The sequence below is a fragment of the Myripristis murdjan genome, chromosome 12 (genome assembly GCF_902150065.1).
Source record: "Myripristis murdjan chromosome 12, fMyrMur1.1, whole genome shotgun sequence".
Lineage (NCBI taxonomy): Eukaryota > Metazoa > Chordata > Actinopteri > Holocentriformes > Holocentridae > Myripristis > Myripristis murdjan.
In genome coordinates, this window is record NC_043991.1 from 17,324,460 (window position 1) to 17,346,344 (window position 21,885).

General features: G+C 39.6%; 1 protein-coding gene across 2 annotated transcripts in view; it reads right to left on the minus strand.

Moving 5' to 3' along the window:
• The window catches only part of grk3 (G protein-coupled receptor kinase 3), a 56,503-nt gene that overhangs the window by 16,493 nt on the left and 18,125 nt on the right, over positions 1–21,885 (minus strand). For both annotated transcript variants that reach the window (XM_030065980.1, XM_030065981.1), the window contains exons 3-11: positions 6,004–6,077; positions 5,709–5,810; positions 4,794–4,868; positions 3,087–3,148; positions 2,910–2,961; positions 2,729–2,820; positions 1,884–1,983; positions 1,544–1,622; positions 780–910 (exon numbers count right to left, since the gene is read on the minus strand). In XM_030065980.1, the coding sequence (XP_029921840.1) occupies positions 780–910; positions 1,544–1,622; positions 1,884–1,983; positions 2,729–2,820; positions 2,910–2,961; positions 3,087–3,148; positions 4,794–4,868; positions 5,709–5,810; positions 6,004–6,077 (767 nt within the window). The remainder of the gene's footprint in view (positions 1–779; positions 911–1,543; positions 1,623–1,883; positions 1,984–2,728; positions 2,821–2,909; positions 2,962–3,086; positions 3,149–4,793; positions 4,869–5,708; positions 5,811–6,003; positions 6,078–21,885) is intronic.

The following is a 21,885-nucleotide window of genomic DNA, read 5'->3' on the forward strand; positions in this document are numbered from 1 at the left end:
GTTTGCTTTTGTTGTGTATGCTTTGATGTTTGCCCTTACCAGCTACCGTTAGAAACCCTGGACATGAAAAAATGACCACAAACAGAAGTACTTGATGTAGTGCTAAATGTAACAGTGGTTGAAGTAGAGAAAATATTTGAATGGACAATAACTAACAACTGAATATTTCATTTGAATGGACCATTAAATGTAAAAGAAGTGAACAAAATGATGCTTTGTAAAGGGCCTATATAATTGCAATAATGTTGGACAGGAAATCTTTACCAGATAAGTGAGAGAGAGAGAGAGAGAGAGAGAGAGAGAGAGAGAGAGAGAGAGAGAGAGAGAGAGAGAGAGAGAGAGAGAGAGAGAGAGAGAGAGAGAGAGAGAGAGAGAGAGATGGGGGCGGGGGCGGGGGGTTGAGAAAGAGAGATACAGATACAGAGAGAGCACACAGACAGACAGACACCATGTCTCTTCAGAGTGTCTGTGACTTGTGCGTGTGTGCGTGTGTATGTGAGAGAGACAGAGATGGGAGCAGAACGGGGGGGAGATAGAGACTTAAAGACAGTTTTCACAGCAGCTGTTTTGAAATTAAATGGCAAGTAAACACAGGTGTTACTAATGACATTAATAAAGCTTCTGCTACTCATGTCAAAATAGCGGCTGTGAAAATAGTCTATAGACGGAAAAGAGTGTGTGTGTGCGTGTGTTGAGTGGAAAGGCAGTGGGCAGAGTGCAACTGAGGCAGAGAAAAAGTGAGACAACAGGGACAGAAACGGGGACAGAGAGAGGTCTACCTTGAGGTCTCTGTAGACCACAAAGCGGTTGTGCATATGCTCCAGGCCCAGGATGATCTCAGCCGCATAGAAACGCATCTCTTTCTCGCTGAACACGCCGTGCTGAGACAGGTGGTAGTGCAGGTCCCCCCCTGAACACACACACAGACAACAGATATGAGTCAGCGTGACCTCACAGCACCTCGTGCCTCAATCGATACCCATCAATAACTTCCAAGTCATCTTCTCAGGACACAAAATGAGAATCGATGGGAGGCCTTCCTCATGTCTTTTCCGCAACCCTGACCTTCCCTGTCATAACATGTATTGACTATTGCATGGCACATTTATAGCATTATAGATTGAAGCTGAAACACTGTACGACCATGGATGCACAAGGATGACTGAAGCACTGACTTTAAATAATGACTCAGACCATTATTATTAATGAGTTAGAGTCATATGAGACTGGCTGCAAGCGTTCAGTATATTCCCTGATGGAGCTGAGTTCGGAACTAAGCTGGTCGGCTATTGGACCAAACTAAGCAGATGGAAATGAGGTGTGTGAAGTTAAAAAAGGAAGGCAGATATTGGGAAGGATAATGTGAGTGGGTTCCAATTAGGTGGCGCGTCATTAGTGAGGTCAGAAGTCCCATAAATCCTTGCTCTCTGAGGGGGCAACGTCCTGATTGGCTGGTATTAGGCTAGGTAATCCTGTCTTCCTGTCTCGGGAACAGAGGAGTTGAGGATTGAGACCGTCCTAGGAGGAATAAACCACTTTGTACCGTTCATCAGGTCCAAGATGAAGCATAGCTTGTCGGGAGTGTGGAAGGCATACGTCATACACACAATGAATGGGCAGTCCTAGAGACGGGAACAGAGAAAACAGTTTGAACAAGAACTATTAATGTCACTAGTGTTTATGCTGACATCAGCTGGCGTGCTTTTTTTCACTGAGTTAAATATTTTTGGGAACATAGATTTTGAATTGTTTTCTTGGGTTGCATGTTCATGTTTTTAGGTGAGTATGAGTGTCCAAAATAACTAAATGGTGTATGTAGGCTAGTGCAGCAAAAATAAAGTGGTTATGTTTTGCAGAAGAGGCCCCTGGTGTGTACAACTCACCCCTGTGCTGACTAATGACAGCATGATTCTCTCGTTGAGCGCCAGAGTTTCCCCCTGCTTCATTTTAATCCTCTTCTTGTCCAAACACTTCATGGCATACCTGACACACACGTGCAGACATAGACATAAAAACACACTGGCATGAAGGCTGGGCTGCACAAACATTTAATTCTCAGAATAGGTCTCATCAGAGTTTAGTAAAGCTAGGTTTAAAATGAGCAAATCAGATTTAAAATGCAGCACAGCTCTGTTGCACAATTAAAAAAAAACAAACAAAACAATCCAGGTTTAATAAATCTAAGGTAAATCTAAGCAGTTAAAAGAAAAATTAAATCATTCCAGTTAAATGCTTGTGAAAGCATTTCATATGCATTTAAAACACAAGAAATCTGACATCTATGCAACAATTACAAATCAAATTTTCTTGTAATTTCTGAAAATACATTTTTTGTATCCAGGTTTTTGAAAGAAATCAAGAGAATATGCAAGGGTTTGAAAAGGCTAAAAGTTCAACCTCCTCAAAGAATAAGTAAAGATAGGAGCTTGTCATATTTTAAATTGGAGTTTGAAGTTTTAGTGCAACAGGATTAAATGTAATCTAGAACAATTTAGAATAAAAATTAAACTGAGATTCAAAGAGAGATTTGGGTTTAATCTTTCTTCATTTTAAAGTTTGATGCAACAGGATTTAATGGTGAACCGTGATTTAATCTGGTTTAAAAATTAATCCTTGTTGGTGCGTTCCAGCCTGTGACAAGAGATATCCAATAGGCGGTGATCACATGTTTTACTTTAAATCATTTTTCTCCCCAGTGTCCACTTCCTCTAAGTGTTGTGTTACTCACATCTTCCCTGTGTCAGCCTTCCTGCAGCCATACACCTCTCCAAAGCCGCCCCTGCCGATGATCCGATGCACACTGAAGTCATTCATGGTCAACTGAAGAGGGAGGAGGACAAGACGAATGTCAACAAAGGCGAGAGAAAGAAACAGGGTTCCTTCCAATTATGTTACAAGCTACTACTCACATGGATGTTAAGCTCCACATTCTTCCACTGGCAAAAACGAGTAAATTTGTCACTGAGGAAAAGGGAGAGGTGGATTAATGTAGTGCAAGTTTAAGGACCGGGAAAACACTGCGCGCTTCCAACCTGTGATTTCCCCTCTCACTGCCCCCCTCCTCGACTCCATCTCCCATGTCTCACCTCTCAATGAACTTCTGGAAGATCTTCCCTCTCAAGCTGTCACAGATCTCCACTATGTATGGCTGTAGGAGACACACACATAAATAGTTAGGACTGTGTCAGTGTGTAGGTGGGTGTGAATGTGCTCCTGAGTATCTATGGTATTTCATTGTCTGTTTAAGTGTCTCAGTAACTCAGTATAAGTTTTCTGCATGTGCATATTTTGTGTGTGATTGTATTTGCAGGTTTCAACAAGTGAAATACCATTTAGAATGGAAGTTAACACCAATTTCATGGCCAATTACATAAGTGACTGGAATTGTTTTAAATACACAGATTTATTGACAATAAGGGCTCTTAATAAAAGAAATATTCATGAGTTGGTTTAAGATGCTACTTGTTTACATTAGCATCCAGAGCTCCTGACATGTTTTGGTGAATCAGATGTGTTTTGCTTTTTCATGTGGAACTCCAATACCATTGTCCCCATCATTGCAAGCTAGAAAGTTTCCCTGCACATTGTACATCTCGCTTGATGCAGACTTTCAGGTATATTTTCAAGCCAGGGATCACTACATTTACACTTCACTGTCGGAGGACGAACAAACTAAGGCGAGCAAGCCAACATGCTGTGAACTACTCGATTGAGAAGAGAGAGGCAACTGACATTAGAGCTGACAGAAAGCACACCCTGTTAATGTTGTGCTAGTGAACCGACACAGCACGTTTAACAAAACGTCATGACCCACCCACAACACAGATAGCTCCCAGCAGTGCAGTAAAACCATAAATTAATGTCCTCTGCAATGCAACTACAAAAACATTTGACACCACTGTAAATGAAATGTAAGACTTTTTAATACCCTTTAAGGCATTGTATAGAGATTTCTGACAGATTTTTTTCAATACCACACAGATCCCCTGATCTATGTACTGTCCAAGATGCTGACTTCTCCTTAGAAGCATCAACACAGCTCATTTCCTGTTGCACTGTGAGCTGGACTGCTCAGTGTCTAATCTCTCAAACTCAGTGGTTTGTCTTTGTGTTAGACTTCTGTCGCCTTTGTAGCCCTCCTGTCTGACCTGCTGAACTCTCGTTTCATAGCAAGTCTTAAGTGCAAGACTTTGTCTTTGCACTTAAACAGAGGTGTTACCCGGTGCACTGCATGATGCTGTTGATAACTGAATGCAATGAACAATACGGGCTCACAAACTAGAGGAATTATTGACTCATTAATAAACAGTATAACCTTAAGTATTATCCACTACAATGTGGATTGTAAGGTAAAATTTATGATTAGATTTAGTGAGTCTTTATAGTACCTCAGAGCAGACAATTCCTTGCACCTCCTCCTTGCAATTTTTTTATTTTAATGTAGATGGGCTTTGTGCCATTTTTATAAGACCCAAGCTAAGTGTATTATGGCTTAAACGATGAATCAGAGAACAGCAATGATATGTTTTTATTGGTTTAGTGGTACTTACAAAGTGCGCCAATGATTTCTTTTTCAAAACACTTTAAAAATGTGAATTTCCTCAGCCTAAGGTATGTGCTATGACTTACATTTAATCATTCTTTGCTCCTGCACATTATTAATTCAGCAATACATTGCACTGCTTGAACACACTTTCAATCACACTGCATCCCAGTTTGGAAAAAAAAACACATACATTATACTACACCTGTTTTTTTGATTGTGTGCACATGAATGTACTGAGAAGTCTTACCTGGAAGAGAGTTGGGGGCACCTGTTTCTTTGCCAAGTGAGTCTGAACGTGGTCCACTGCTTTCTTGGAAAACGGCTGAGAAACAGAGAAGGAAATAAAACCTCACGGGAAAAAAAGAAGCAACTATACAAGTCAGGATCTGCCCCCCCCCAGTGTGACTCTGAATGCAGAGTACACTATTGCAATGAGTGTGTGTGTGTTTGTTGACTTCCTCCTTTAGTCTGGCTGTGATATTCATTTTAATGTGCACTACAGAGATTCTGAGAAGGCCATAAGTGGATTTCCACACACACACACACACACACACACACACACACACACACTGGCAACAGCAGTAAATATGTACATTTCAAGTTGTGTTTCAGTGCAGTGTGAATATTGTTGATTCATCAACGCTTTTTCCAGGATGAGAACAAGATGAAAACTAAAAAAAATCCCACAAATCTTTGTTGATAAAAACTCTAATAAAATCTAATGAAATTTTCATCAAAAAAATAAAAAAAGACAAAAATACCAGAAATAGATTAATGAAAACACAGCTTCTGATCTGTTTGGAAGGCAACAGATATATAGGCTCTGATATAGAGTACAGCATATAAACAAACACTACATATAAAATACAAGAAACTATGAGGAAAGTAGATTAATCTATGCATAAAGGTCACTGACAAATAATTTAATGAGGAATTTACAGACAATAAAATGTGAAAAATGATTTAGTAGAATTAGATTAAAAGTTAAAATAAAGCCACCTGAAGTTTCTGTTGGTAAAAATGAGACTAAAACTCACACAACTCAAATGACTATGATGTATTTTAATCAAAAGTTTGAGACTAAAACTAACTTCTGGTGGCTGTGCATGAACTTAAGCTAAATTTTGTTAGTGACACCATGAGGGTTTGGAAGTGTCCTCACATGTGAACAAGACAGAAGCTCCTTCATGATGTAGCCGTCGTAAATCTGCCGGCTGCGACACAACCTTTCGTCCTCGGAGTCAAGCTTCTCATAGTCCTTAATCTGAAACACACACACGCGCGCACACACACACACACACACACACACACACACCAGGTCAGATTAACACAACAACAAACAACACATAGCGCTTTCGAGGGCAGCTAAATCTGAATGAGCAGGATTACAGCCTGATCTCTCACCCATTCCATGATGCCCTCTAATCCCACACGCAGACCAGACACGTTACACTCACCTCTTCATAGAACTTGAGCTGTGGCACAGCCTCATCAATCTCATTCATGCAGAAGTCTTTGAACAGCAGGAAGCCTGTGAGACACAAAAACAAGCACAAGATATGTTCTGTAAGTTTACATGCACATAAAAAAAATTGAGAGCAACTGGGTTTTTGCAGGAAAGAGTAACACATATACATGTGCCACAATACGCCAACTACTCAAAACCCTGCATACATAAACTCACCCAAATAACCAGGTTTCCCCTCTGATGGGGATTTCCCAGAGCTTTGCCCTCCGCTCCCGAGCGTGGAAGCAGGCGGCGGCAGATGTGTTTTTTGTTTCCATATATTTTCATCACATGTAGTGCTGCCTTAACATTATTAAGCGTTCTTCAACAACCATGTAGAGCATGTACTTTTTACTCTCTCGGGTGTTGTACAGTGTGTTGTTAATATGTTTCTCCTGTCCATTTCGTTATCTGCTGTCTGCCTTGGTGCATGAGCACACAGAAAAAGCCATTCAGACATCAGCGTATGGGTTGACATGGCACAATAATAAAGTTTCTCCAGGAGACATCTAGCTGCCTTACAATCCTTGATCCCTTACCCTGATTATGGAAACCTGCTTTCTTGTTTACCTGGCATTTTAGAAATCAGATAATTAGTGCATAATGGTGAATAACCAAATTATTCAAGTGCATGAGGCAATGTGGGTGACTGTTCTGTAGCCTACATTGTAAATACAGTTCATCAACGTGGCGTAAGTAAACATGTCATCACCCACAAATGTCGTTCTGGACCAATCAGTCGTATATACGCCACCTTCTGTGACCAGCATTTTAGGCTGTGAGAAAAAAAAAATCTATCGATAGATTTTCCTCTGTTGTTTCTATCACAATTGTCACAAAAGCCGCATCATGGTATTTACATTGAGTTGGAGCTCCTAGCTGTCTTGAATGCACCATTGCTACACTTGGGCCCAAATAACAAACAGACATGGAGGAGAGTCAAACAGAACAAAACTCCCCTCAAATGCTCCAATACAGAACAGGGCTCAGCCAAACCAAGACAAGATGAGGAACTTGTACTTTTGGGTATGGGGTACTTATGTTGTTTTGACGTGGTTTGGATATATGAAATCTGACCAAAAAACAGTACTCTGCAAAGTATGCTGCTGACCGGTTCCCACATCAGACTCCAACACAACAAAACTCTTCTTCCACTTACAGAAGAACCAAGAAATGCAGCACAGGGAGAGTCAAAAGGTGTGAGCTACATGGAAGGCAAATGTTGAAAGCAAAAATCAAACCTAAAAATAGTTATGTTTACTTTGGGTATTTATTTTATTTAATGTCCAATGTTTTGTCACATTTACGACAGTTCTGTTCAATGTCTCTTCCAAATAAAAGAAGAAAAAAGAAAGTGCCTTTCATTTTTATTCAGTTCAAAGAATTTTTAAAAGGAAGTCATGATGCATGGGGTCATTTTGTATAAACAAGTTTTTCATCAACTTTACAGAAAACATACTAGGCTATATTGTGATATATATCATTACTGAGAGACAAAATTATCCATATCATGATAGATGATTTTGTCTATATTGCACAACCTTACAAGGGACTTGTAGCATCTGCCTTAGGACAGAATCAGAATTGGCCCTGATCACTTCTGTTCTATGCACACTGAACAGCCAAGTAATTCCCACAAATTGCACATTTGCACGTCATGTGCAAGCGTTCATTTCCTCAATTGTTTGTGGCATGGGACAGTTTATTGGCTGTTGAGACAGAGGGCAAGAAGGCCAAAAAGGGCGTAGTTTGAGGCATCTTCCCATTTATCGATTAAATTCGCAACCTCACTGTCTCCCTGTCATTGTTGCTATCCTCCATATTTTGTTTTGGCTCACCACTACTGAAAAAGAATAGGAGTAATGACAAAAATGCCACATCATCACAAATCAGCTCTGTATTTGATTTAATATGACATATGAAAGTGGTCCAAATCTGATTTGAAAAGATTAAACAAATCTCATCTGTGTCAAATGTAGGCAATTCAGTTGGGCCAATTCAACTTGTAGTAGGAACATAGGCAAAATGAATTCCAGCTGACCGTAACTGTTAACTTACACTGAACTGACAATCACATTGTGATCCACTGATTTCTTTCCCTCCAATCTCTTTATGCTAATAGTCGTAAAAATGATATGTGCAGTAAACAGGCAGCCTCGACTGTCACCTACAGCTGTAAGGCATGCCATGAGGACTGAGGCAAGACACTCAATCTTGTCTGAAGACAGACAGCAGCCTGACAGTGGTGTGTAATGTTTGCATTGTAAGTATTTCAAAGGTCAGCAACAACAGAGCTGTTTTCAGCTTTAGTGGAATGAAAGGTATTTATTTTGAACCTAGTTATAATGACAAAGACTATTAAAGATAAAAGAAATGCTGCAATGCTGTACACTATTTATTCTTAATGTAGCTATTTAATTGACTGATTAAGCTTACTTTCCTCGCTTTGGACTTATTTTAGAGCAATCAGTGACTCTTGTGGCACCCAGCTGTTTGTTTGCAAAGAGGAAAGTCAGATTGGCAGATATTCAATGTCAAATGACTCTGTAATGAACAGAAACAAAAAAGTTGATTGGAACATCCCCACTTTAGGTGCACTGACTGGATTAGCCTTAATAATGGATTGTCCTCTTCTAAGTCAATCTCCTTCCAGACAGATTATCACAACCGTGCCTTTGTCTTTTTAACCTCTGACAGTGTGTCTTTTCACACCATCACTCATGGGCAAATGGTCCTACACATGTACACAGAAAAATATCGGCCCTAATTACAAAAAATGTTACCACACAAATGACACATCTCTGCGTCACTCTCTCTCTCACACTCACGCACAAAACAATGGACAAACATCTCACAGTGACATGTAGTCAAATCAACTCATTTAATCACAATTTGAGGGTGGGGGCACAAGTTGATCACAGAGATGAGACCAGCTGTTGCCATAGCAATTGCCTCCATGGCTACCGGGTACATGTGTGCGATGTTGAAGAGACAGATAAGATGTACAGTAGGCCTGCGGTAAAACTGGTCCTGTGCTGCTAACCGACAGGCTGGGTCATGCATTGTGTGGGTAATAGTGATACCCCTGGCTTTCACTGCATCATCATCATCATCATCACACTATTAGATGGCACAGCTGCTACTGGTCAAAACAAAACCTACATCAGAGAGGAATAGATACAGAGAGAGACAATGACAGAAAGAAAGGAAAAGAGAGAGAGAGAGAGAGAGAGAGAGAGAGAGAGAGAGAGAAACAGAGTATGTGTGTTTTGGTGTGGCAAGGTGGCTCTCAGCATGTGTGTCTGTATCCTCCTGGCTGCCTCTCCCGGTGGCTTCACCTGATTAGCCCCAGGTATTAGTTGGGCTAAAATAGATGGCTAACAGGATCCCAGTGTGACACAGAACACGGCTCTGATCACACTCAACTCTTTCTAAATGTTCTCAAAGCACCTTACCAGTGATTCTGCATGTTCAGCCTAATATCTAAAAAAAAAAAAAAAAAAAGCATACACAATATTTTTCTGCTAATCTTTTCTCAAGGCAAGCACTTGTATTTTAGAACTCCCATATCATTTTCCTACCTTTGATCCAGCTAGTGGTTTCCATGCATTGCACTACTGTATGTAAATTAACTTTCAAAGACATCAAACTTTCTCAACACCGGTATTCCATCACTGTAATTAAGTCATCCACATTAGTTTTCCTAAAAGCAGCAGCACTGTTGTGATGACTTGAAATTGGGCGGAGTGAAACAGTCCCTCTGCCAGGGAAAATAGTCCCAAGGGAAACATTTGCTCTACACAGTCACTCATCAGTTCAGAGGTTTATGAATGGTGATGACTTTATTGGCTGCAGAAGCAGAACATTATTAGGTGGGTGTTTCAACTCCCACCTAACAAAAAACTCAAACAAAAAACTCATATTTGACAATCAAGACATTTTGATTATATGCTGTGAAATCTTTAGTACCCCCACATGATTTGCAAAATGGTTTGTTGCAATATAAAATGAGGGGAAAATGTAGTAGATGGGCTTAACATTCAAAATCACTGTTGTAGTCCTTTAAAGGCATGCTAAGGACAAAGAATGGCAGGCGGGACTGTAGGACAGAGGAGTGTTATCGAGATAAGGATAAGATACAATGTACTTACAGAAATCAAGCATTCATAGAAGGGATGGGACTGGGAATGTGACAAGAATCAATACTTAGGTACCAGGTCAATAGTGCAATTTTGAAAAAACAAAACAAAACAAAAAAAAAACAACTACAACACAAAAACAAAAACAGCTATACTAGTTGTATATGTTGTAGTATCAACACAATCTTATTCCAGAATTCTTATATTAACAAAGCATCTTAGCCTATATGTTTAAATAGCTGTAACACAAGTTTCTGCTTCCTTGTTAATGTTTACACCATGTTTTTAATAATAATGATAAAGGGCTGTGTGCTGAGTGGGATTTCTGTTTTGCTGTGGTGTCAAATAACTGAAAATAGTGGAATGTCACCAGTGTTGGTATCAATCACAAAAATTCTGGCGTTGCAACATGTTTAAACCCGACAGAAAATACAACAGAAAATACATGGCTCGCCTGAGCTTCTAAAAAGTGCCATTTATTGCTTTTACTGGCCCGATGGAATCAGTTTAAGGCTTGGTCAGAGCAGAAGCCATTTGTTTAGGCCTAGCGGCACTGGTATCAACCCTTCTCACTTCTTCCCCTCTGCTTTATCTCTCCTCCAGACATGATGTATCATTTCCTCCTTAACTGGAGTCACTCTCCTCCATGGCTGACAGTAACCCTCATGCAAACAAATGCACATGAATGCACACATGGTTTATGTACACACAATCAGTGAGTACACAGGGCATCCTTGTTTGCAAAACGGTACCTGTGCCACTCCCCACAACCACCACCACCTTTATACACACACACACACACACACACACACACACACACACACACACACACACAGAGGAGATCCTTTCTCAAAGGCACACTTAGCAAGTGCAAGGACTAAACATGCAGAAGAGGTATTAGAGAGAGGAGGTGGGCAAGAGAGACAGAAGAGTCAAGGATTAACCTTAATCACAGAACACTTCAACACCACCCAGCTAATTCAACAAATGGCCTCTTCCACAGAAGACAGACGGACATATACAAGCACATGCACACACACTAAAATCAGATGTAAATTTCTCTGGGCTTCGTCTCATTTGTGAGATAACCTGAGCTGTCTAAAAATAACCAGCTGACTTGTTCTAATGGCTGCCTCTGTCCTCCATGGCCTGCACATACTCAACCGGCCTTGTGAGACACTTGCATGCTTGCCGTATACCAGGAAGTACAACCAAAGAGTTCGCGCACACACACAATATGAACACCATCAGTCACACACTCCCGTCACACACAGCGTGATCCTTCCCTTTGTCTTCTCGCTTTCTGTCTGTTCTCGCCAATGTCACCATTCAGGAAGTGAGCACCAAAACGTTTTTTACTGGTGCTCAAATTGCTCACATGCTGTTCTCTCACATGCATATGCTCTGCCAAAACCAGGTCTTTTCACTGTAATAGAATAGAATTCATTAACACGTAAATACAGAACACTTTAGCCTCATGCTGACACAATCCAAAGTCTATTTAAAAATATGATTTTGTTGCAGAAAAAAAAAAAAGTTCCCAGCTCAAATGTGTCTTCACAGAGCAGTGTGTTGAAACCCTACTATCAGCCAATCTCTGACATGTGAGTGTATCTAAAAATGCTACTGTTCATTTTTTTTTTTTTTTTTTGGTGAATAGGTGAAAGTGTGAAATCTGTGGTGGAGGAAAAAACTCTCATTCAAGGGTGATGTTGAGTTAGAAAGATGGCTTGCCTCTGTTGCATTATACATACACTGACCTTTACTGGTGGAAGACAGCCAGCACCAAGCCAACCAGAGTGAGTGAGTTTATGTGAAATTGTGTGTGTCTGCGTGCGTGCGTGCGTGCGTGCGTGCGTGCGTGCGTGTGTGTGTGTGCGTGTGTGTGTGTGTAATACGTGACAGAAATTTAGTCATGTACCACGTCAGGAATAACAAACAACAATATGTTAAGAACTGCATTCTGAATTTCAAAACTGTTTACCCGTCCTCTCTGCAGTCTTTTTGATTTAAAGTCTTTGACAGCTATTGCTCTTTTATCCAAACACTATAGACCATCCCTGGTGGTGGTAACTTCCCTTCACTGTGGTGTGATATTTCAGTTTCATAAAGCAGTTTCTGCAATGTTTCCTGTGCATAAGGTTGTTTGTAGCGCACCAGTGCAGCATTAGCCCAGCTGCTACAAAATATAAAGTTAGTGTAACTGATCTAAACCAATCTCTAACATTGTGCCTAATGTACATCTTGTCATGCTAATAAATTGGCGATAGGCCAACCAGTATATAGTAGTGCTAAACTCATTCTGACAGAGCCTCCCATTGTGAAAATGAAAGTGAAACTTAAAAATACAGTTAAGTCTTTTTTTTCTGTAACATGCCAAATGTAAACTAATTCACATTTTAATTCACAAGTATAAACTAATCCACATAATACATTTCCCATACATTTAATAACAAGTCACTTACTCTAATGCAGATGCCCTGCTCTAATGCAGATGCTCTGCTTGGCCATTGCTTTTTGAGGTATTAATGTGCAATATTAAAAAAATGACCTGTTGGTGGTGATAGAGAGAAGGTCATGGAGTCACCAGACTTGGCAAGTATCGTCATATAGCCAACATGAATGTTGTACCTGAATTTCATAGCAATGCTGAAATAGTTTTTTAGAGACATCAGTAGTCACAATTAAAACATTTCTGAGGGAAGGTCATGGTGTCACAAATTGCCAGGTTTGACTCCCTGGCCAACATGAATATGAGCTCTGAAATTCAAGCGATGCACAAAATAGATTTGGAGTTATGTTCCTCTCTGGACCTAATTGCTGACCGATTGGGTGACATATACAGTAGACCCCCGCTTTCCAGCACGGCAAAAATACAAAATCATCTATTCTGCTGTACAGTATTTTCTGACGGGAGAACACACCGTTAAAGCCATCATACAAAATTCTGCAAAAAAGAACCAACTTTTAACATGACAGAAGGGCAGAAGGGCAGTTAATGGTGCATTATAAATTAATATGTTAACTCTAGCAAAAGCTCGACTCCTACTGTGTAGCCCTTAGTTTTTTTTTTTTTTTTTTCTTTTTTTTCCTGCATTTCTCTGTTGTTTGATAGTGACAGTGAAGAGAGACGGGAAAGACAGAGGAGAGAGAGGGAATGGCATGCAGGAAAGAGCTCCGCTTGGAATCGAACCCAGGCCGCAGTAGTAAGGACACAGCTTTGCTATGATGTAGACGCTCTACCAGATGAGCCACCGGAGTGCCTGTCCTTTGCATTTTTAGCTGTTATTATCACTTGAATTTGGCAGTGATTTACGGTGAGAATGAGTGATACAAAACACCCTGAGAGCACTTTAACTCAGGCAGGTACAGGGCTTTCAGAACAACAGCTTTTACCTTCAGACTGTTTGCAAATTCTTAAACAAATTACAGAACGGATGTCTCATCCTGGAAAAACTTTGTGTGTTTGCAAAGGCTGCTGCATTGAATATGCTAAACAAGATGTCTGAGCAAACTAGAATTTCTGTTGCTTAGTTTGAATGATTTACTGGGGACAACAAATTCTTGGTATACTGAAAACAACAGGACAAGAGAGCTGCTGTTCCCACACCTACATACAAGCACACACACACACAGACCCTAAATGTGAAGAGACAATACAAAGCAAAAAAAAAAAGTTGACCTTGCAGCTGTGCTAACAGACTGAATATACAGACAGGACATAAGGATAAAGAACATGATCTGTCTGCATTTGGCTCACCATGTCAAAGGGCTATGTCACATCCACACTGGCAACAAGAGGCTTGTTGCCTCTATAAGAGTCACAGCAAATACACAGCAAAAATTCAATAACTGCAATACAGATATGGTCACTCAAAGAATGAGTAACAAATACACAAACAGGTTAAAAAAAACGAACCAGACTATAAACACTGTCTAGGACACAGACACACAGGTTCAGTCTCCAAAACAGAGTCAGCAACAGAGTTAACAAACAAACAAACTCAAAAACACTTGTACACACACAGGCTTGAAGCCAAAAACTGGAGACTGGAGAGGGAGAGATGCAGAGAGATTATGAGACAGAGGAAAAAAGTAAAGTGGGTAATACACAGAAAAGCTTCAGTCTGCCTCTACAGTTTATATACATGTGACTCAAACTGTAAACCAACAACCACGCAGCATTTTAATAGCCCGACTGCCATTACATAGCATTGAAGGCAAGGCAGGGTATTGCGCTAACGGCACAAGGTGTGAGACAAAACTTGCTGGTAAGCAATTTCACACATTACAAAATGCAATGGTATGCAATGTGTGACTAAAAAAATCATAGATGAAATCAGCAACAGCCAACTGCTCTTCATTATACCAGAAATATACATACACAGGGGTTGGTATATTCTCTGAACTTAAAGCGTTTTTTTGTTTTTTGTTTTTTTTTCCTGTGTGGTGTGCAGTAAGAAGATGCCCTTCAGAGAGAGTAGAATACATTTTAAAAAGGGATAGTTGACCCATTTTGGAAAATGTGATATTATACCACTTCCCCTCCTAGCTGTTATATAGGACAGCAGCGGTGCTATCTTCCTCTCATCGTTACTGAGTGCCGGATAGTGGCTGGATGTGAGTATGTGTACCTGGAGTCTCGCACATGTTCAAATGTATTTTAGTTCTCTACTGCTCACTAAAGCCTACCAAAAAAATGCTAACAGCGCATTTATGTGTAAACAGTTACTTCAGTTTTCACTAGTGTTTCACCAGTCAACACGCAGACTACGGCTGGGCAGTATGCTGAAATTATCTTGATATTGGCACAATTAGACTAGATATCGTAATATTGTGATGTGGAATAACTGTTGTCTTGTCCTGGTTTCTACAGTCCTGGTCATTACAGTAAAGGGTTGCAGATTTCTGAGAACATTAGGCTAGACTGTTGTTGCTGTTCTATTATTTGCCCCTACCTGCTTGATCATCATACCCACATTACAAATTATTTTTCATCAAAAATCTCATAGTGTAAACATTTTGTGAAAGCACCAATAGTCATCCTTGCAATGTTGTCACATTATCAAAATCACGATGAGGGAGCTGAACTGCATTGGTAAGCAGTCCGGTTTTTAAACTGTACCTAGCCATGTAATAATAAAGGAATTTTAAATATTTTAAACAGAAAACTGTGCCTTGGAGGTTCTTTAAGTTTGCTAGTCATATTCTACTCAGGATGTTTATGAAAATAGAGACAAATATAAACATATTTTCCATTGATATCAAGGTGTTCGGTCACAATATTGTGAAACTTGCTTTTGTATCGCCACGACCAAACACTTTGACACAGAAGCATAAATCAACCTTTACAATATTTGCTTAGCTAAATTAGCCTTCTGGCTAGTTAGCTAGCTAACAAAGCCAAACAACCAGTGTTTGCTGAGGTTAACAAAGCTGATTCTTCTACAGCTACAACCCAGGTTTAACGATAATCAACCTTAGCAGGCATATCACTTGCTTTTAACATTACTGAGCAGGCCTGGGCCTCCACCAAGACGTCTTTTACAGCTATCTCCCTGTGTCTTGTCTGCGTGTTAACCTCCCGAAAAATCATATGGCTTAAGACTGCAAAGGTTTTCACTAACAAACACTGTTTGATGTAGTTTTGTGCATCAATCCAAACCACAAAGTGTATCAATCCATCGCTAAATGGCACTTCTAAGTGTGTGTGTGTAAACACAGTTGTTTGTGAGTGAGAAAGAGTGAGTCTCAGAGGGAGAGAAAGGGAGAGGAAATAATGCCACTGACTACTCAATTAATCCATCAGCAGCCTGTAGCCATTAGATCAGTCTGCGTGAGCACAGAGATGGCAATCCATCAGCCTACCACACACACACTTGTATTTGCATGTACATATGGAAAATGAGTACATGTATACAAGAACAAACCCCGGGCCAGGATGCATCTTGAGAATCAACAAAAGCCTTCTCTTATCTTCTCTGTGTCTGTGCTTAAAATCTTTACTGCAGGTGGTGCATGTGTGTGTGTGTGTGTGTGTGTGTGTTAGGCTAGAAGGGCTTAAGATATTATGATATTAAAATGTTCATAGACTATGAAGTACAAAATATTGTCTCACTGTTCAGTATTAATATTTTTGTCTGAAATTCAATGTTACTGATGATGTTTAGTACAACGATCTCAGAAGTGACAAAAGTCATACTAGCAATATTAGCAATATTATACTATTTTAGCCAAATACTATACATAAATAAAAAATGAATAATTAATGCAGTGATATTATCCACCTGCAATACTTAGTGTTTCTTAAAATAGGAAGAAGTGCCATACTTCATCACGGTCAAGGTATTTTACACTGAATTTTATCTATCCAGTAATTCCCTTCACCAGGTGAAAATGAACACCTAAATGGTTGGGATTACATTCTTTTAATGTAAAATTGGAGTGGCTGAAGACAGAAGAATAATTAGGAGATGGAACCGAGATAAAGATGGAGATGAAAAGGATCGGAAGAGTGGAAAGACTGTTGACATTCACATCCTGGCCTCTAGAAGAAACACTGCATTCTGGGTAAAAGACCATCTGGGGTCTGGCGTTTATTGCTCCCCTTTAATGCCCCCCTCTCCATTTCCTCTCTTCTTCATTCTCATCACCTATTTTATTCTTCCTTTAATCAATTTCATTTCTCCCTGTCGACGAGCAAACACAGCAGTTCTGGTCAGGTTCCTATGGCAACCACAGTTGCTAGGCAACACACAACTCTCCATCATCCATTCCAGAAGTCTGACAGATGGAGAGGGAGAATGCCAAGGCAAGAGTGAGAGAAACTGGGAGGGGTGGGAGGGGGGCTTGCATTCAGAAAAAAAAGGAAAAAAATGGCTAAAGAGTGAGAGTCAAAAAACAGAGGAGGAGCAAGCTGTGAGGGAGAGGTGGGGATGATGTAATAGGAATAGAAGACAGTTGGCTCCAGTAACATTGTCAATGATCCTCTCAGCCTTTGAAGATCTTTGCTTCCTATTTTCCATTAGTCCATGAACCAGAGTTTCAGTTTTCATTAACAGGGTCATATGGGGTGTCTACGTTGTCCATTAATATTTCAGTGTGATAGTAGTCAATGGACAAAAGATGCTATCACCGAATTAATGGGATGACCTTTGTCACTGATAACAAAAGATGTAGAGCACACATAGGTTGGCCACTCAGGTGCAAGGCAGATAACGACAACAATCAACAATGAATCAAATCTTGCTTGTGTTGTTTAATGACAGATCAGATCAACACTTCAGTTTCAATTTAAGGATCTTCAGGATGAAGCAGCCAAGTGGCCAGATGATGTTTATGGGACTGAAACAATCTAGTCTATCATTAAATCATTAGAGAAAGATTTACTTCAGTGGGTGGACTCTGCATTTGTTTATTGATTGAGCAATTTTGGTGAACTATGTCATGATCAATACACTCAGTAAGTCAATCTAATGACTGTACACACACGCGCGCGCGCGCGCGCACACACACACACACACACACACAAACACACACCGTTAAAAAAAAAAAAAAAATAGAATTGCAATCTTGTGCTGAATTAATATACTGTATATATACTGTATACCCACAGTCTTGATACAGCAAGTAATCTTGAACTCAAGCAGTGACTGATGGCATACCTTCTGTATGGATGACGACACAGCACCAAATATGGGGGTCAAAGTTTACTGAAGATATATATGCAAAGTAATGGCTTGGATCAGATAAACAGGAGCCAACTGTAAAATGCTGGCTTAGAAGAAGCCAGCACTGAAGCCAATCAGGCAATCCAGTTGGCACTGTATTTTTCACATTCATACTGATCATGAAAATATCAAGGACAGAGCACTTTTCTCTTAATGTGATTTTTCTCTTGCAGTCCTCACTTTTATTTCAAGTGAATCAATAAAAAGTCATACTTTCACGGATAGCCATCTTCTGGCACAGTAACTGCGTACATGTCAATCAATTACTGCATCGTACCACCCACTGCCGCTGGTTTACTACTGCTGAGGTTTTGGTGTGTTTTCCTGCTGCTGAGGTAGCAGACAAGTATTTCACTAAGAAAGGCAGCACGGCCAGCATGGCTTTTAGTCTACATATACCATGACCTATACATTTTCAGGTCTTGAACCAGAAAAGGCAATATGTGCAGTTTATACAACAAAACAAAGGCCATCTAAGGGATTAAAGGATAACACCAGAGTTTTTTAAACCTGTGCCAATGTTCAGGATTACCCATGCCAGGTTCCAAACCTGTGATTCATACAATTCATACAGGTATGGTGTTTCCCAATTCAACTGCAATTTCTCAAATAAAAAATTGACCAGGCCAATCAATCAATTGGAAATAATTTCTGAGAGCGGAATAGGGGAAGATGCTTTTGGGTTCTGCCAATGGGATTTAGCAAATGTTTAATTTAATTTATCAACTAGTCCCACTCGAAAAGACCTAGCACTATTTGTTAGAATTAGCCTGACTTCACTGAATCATTTGGCCACATGTTTTTCATTGGCTTTTTAGCAATATAGAGCTATCATCAACAAACTGACATTTCATAAAGGGTACAAAGTGCAAACATCAACTGACATTTTTGTGGTTGGCTAAAGTTAAGTGCTGTAAACTGGCTAACGCAGCTACGATGCCATATGAAAAACTACATCAAAGCTCCATTAGTGGGATTCAAATTCTTCCACCTACAGAAACTGGCAAACAAGGGGACAATTTCAGACTGAATAATGCTGTGAAAATGGAATGGTCATGCAGTCTGAATATGAGGCTAGGATTGGCATTCTCCTTTAAATTATTCCTGGTGGTGATATCAGAACTAAGAGATGCCATTTGTTGCCACTCATTCTTGTACTGAATGAAAAACAACTGCCACAGACTTGAAAATTGCATGTGCATTACAGTAAACATGAAGCCTTAAATTGGTTTGTCAAAGGTTCAGTTATTTCACTGTGCTTAAGTTGAGTGTTGCATATTGCATTACGCTGTGCTGATTATCAATCACCTGACACTTACCTGGAAGAGATAATTCCTCAAAAATATGTGACCTTACAGACTTCACATTAACATCTTATTGAGCTGGGAAGGCAGCTTATTTAAACTAGGTTTTTAAAAATTATGAAAAACAAGTAAATGTTAAAAATGAAATCTAATAACATACATATTCAATGCAAAAACTGGGGAAACATACAGTAGGCAGTCAGATGTAGATGGGAGATAACTCCAAATGACATGTTGTCCTTTAAAAAAAGGTGTATAAAAAAGTATTAGTCAAAGTGAAGAAGTGGCCAGCATGCTTGCTATATTTAGTGTACAGAATGTCCATTACATAATGGTCACCCTGACTGACCCCAGGTTTTGTCTGACCAATTCATAAGGAAGGGTCCACATAAGAACAATTATCCAGATGACATGGAAACAGGTGGATCTCTGAAACACGATTTTCTTACCTCTGGACCCAAGCCTAGAAAAATATCACTGACTCTTACCCTCTCAGGACCGATATGGGAACATGAATTCATGGCCCATCCAGGACAGCAAAGGGCACTCTCCAGATGGTAATTTTAACAACAAAACAATTACCAGCCTTACAACATTTTATAGATATTGATGCTTGCTGAATTTGGTCAGGGGTGGGAATCCCTGGGTAACATGCCATACAATGTTATCACAATAATTTACCCATGATAACCACGGTATCACAATAGAGATGATTGTGAAATATGCCGTATATTGTAATATAATCAGCTATAATGCATCATAATATATGTAACTAAAGACGGGAAAATACCCATGAAAGGGCTAAATAATTTTTCAATAACAAATCGATGGAGTTTCTCTGTTTAAACATTCACAGTGACTGCAACATGAACATGACAGAACAGCTGCAGTTAAAATATGTAATGGCAGGGAATAAATACACCTCATAGGGACTCAAATGTGCTATCTGCACAAATTAAGTTTAGACTTAAATCCATATAAGTATCGATAACATCTCACAAGAGTAAGTATAGCGATATACTGATTATCTATTTGTTGTTCCACCCCTGCTTTTTCCACCTTTTTGCAAAATGTTCTCAAAACCACAAAATGAAACTCTGATAAATAAATATTCCAACAGCATAGCTATGTCTTCTCCATGATCTTGGTCATCATGACAGTAACAAGGCTCACCAAACTCAAGGACAATAAGTCATGCCAAGAGAGCTAAGAGAGTAGCATTCAAGAGTGTTAAAACGAGTGAGGAATTCATACATATCTGATCTCAAGACCACTGATTTAAATAACCTTCTAGTTTAAATCTGAAGCACTGCAGTTTAACCTGAAAGGCTTCACACACTATGCGTGAGCTGGATGTCTTTCCTTTTGGCATCTATCTCATCCAAGCATCCAGAATGAGATTCAATGTATGGAAACCCTCAACCAAGGAAGTGTTGTGTCAGCACACTAGTCTTGATATAGTGTTAAGAGAACAGCAATGGTACTGTGCATGGTTCCAATAATTTTTCCCCAAAACATTTGGCTACATTTGACAACCTATTTAGCTCCACACTGATCCATTATCAGCAAAATTCTGAAACATTAATTTCTCAAAATGCAAGGTTGACTGTATGGAAGTCCATGAAATGGACTTTTATGTTCTTGATTTGTGTATTTCCTGCTGAAACAGTAAGTTTGGGAGCATAGTGCAGGAAAGGATCATTCACAAGTGTGAACCAAAAGGATAGCAGTTTGGGTGAGAAACACAATTATATTTGAAGGGATAGGAGCATGAGAGAGGATATTTAAAGTTTTGTGAAGGTTTTATTGGCTAAAATTTTAATTTACACCCACTAGTGCAGGATGATGTCAACATTTAAGATACTGTTTTACAGGAAGTAGAAGTCATGTGAGGTCATTTCATGGGGATTTTAATGTGAACTATGCCAGGTCTTTATTTAGGTGGACTCTAACTGTTATTACTCTCTTGAAATTGGACTGCATGGGTGTTGTGTCCAAATGTTTTTTTCTCCATTTCCTCTCACTTTGCCCTTTCATTTTGCTTGTCATAGTACTCATTATGGATTTATTTCAGTTGGAATTAAGGCAACAGACATGTACACAGCGGCGAGCTGTGTAGTAGACTTGATTTCTTTAACAAGTAAATATCACACTGCAAAGCAAAGTTTGACCTGTACTTTTTCAAAACAGCAAATGAGTCTTTCTCTTCATGAGTCTCATGGGAAAATAAAGGTTTGAGTGAATGAAGGAAATAAAGAGTTTGGTTATCATTTGTGTTTTTGTAACAGGTATTTGGTTATTTCTGTTGTCACAAGCAGTGCTAAGTTTTACGTTATGTTAGACAGCTATCTCTTATGCAAAGCCACACATTTTCTATTCAAATTCAGAAAGTGCACAGACTCCATATGCTCAGTGACACCTTAAATGCTGCCACACATAACACTATCTGGATTCCTTTTTAAGCCATCCTCCCTCCAACAAAGCTTGATATAACAGATAAGTCTTATCAGTTCTATCAGATCTCTCAGCTGTTCAACGTAATGCACCAAGAAAGATGAGCAGAAATCGCCAGCTCTTTCTAGGTTTGGATCTGAAACATTAGCCACTTGCCTGCTATTGTACCGGTGTTTTGTAAATGAAACAGAAATTTTCATGCTCA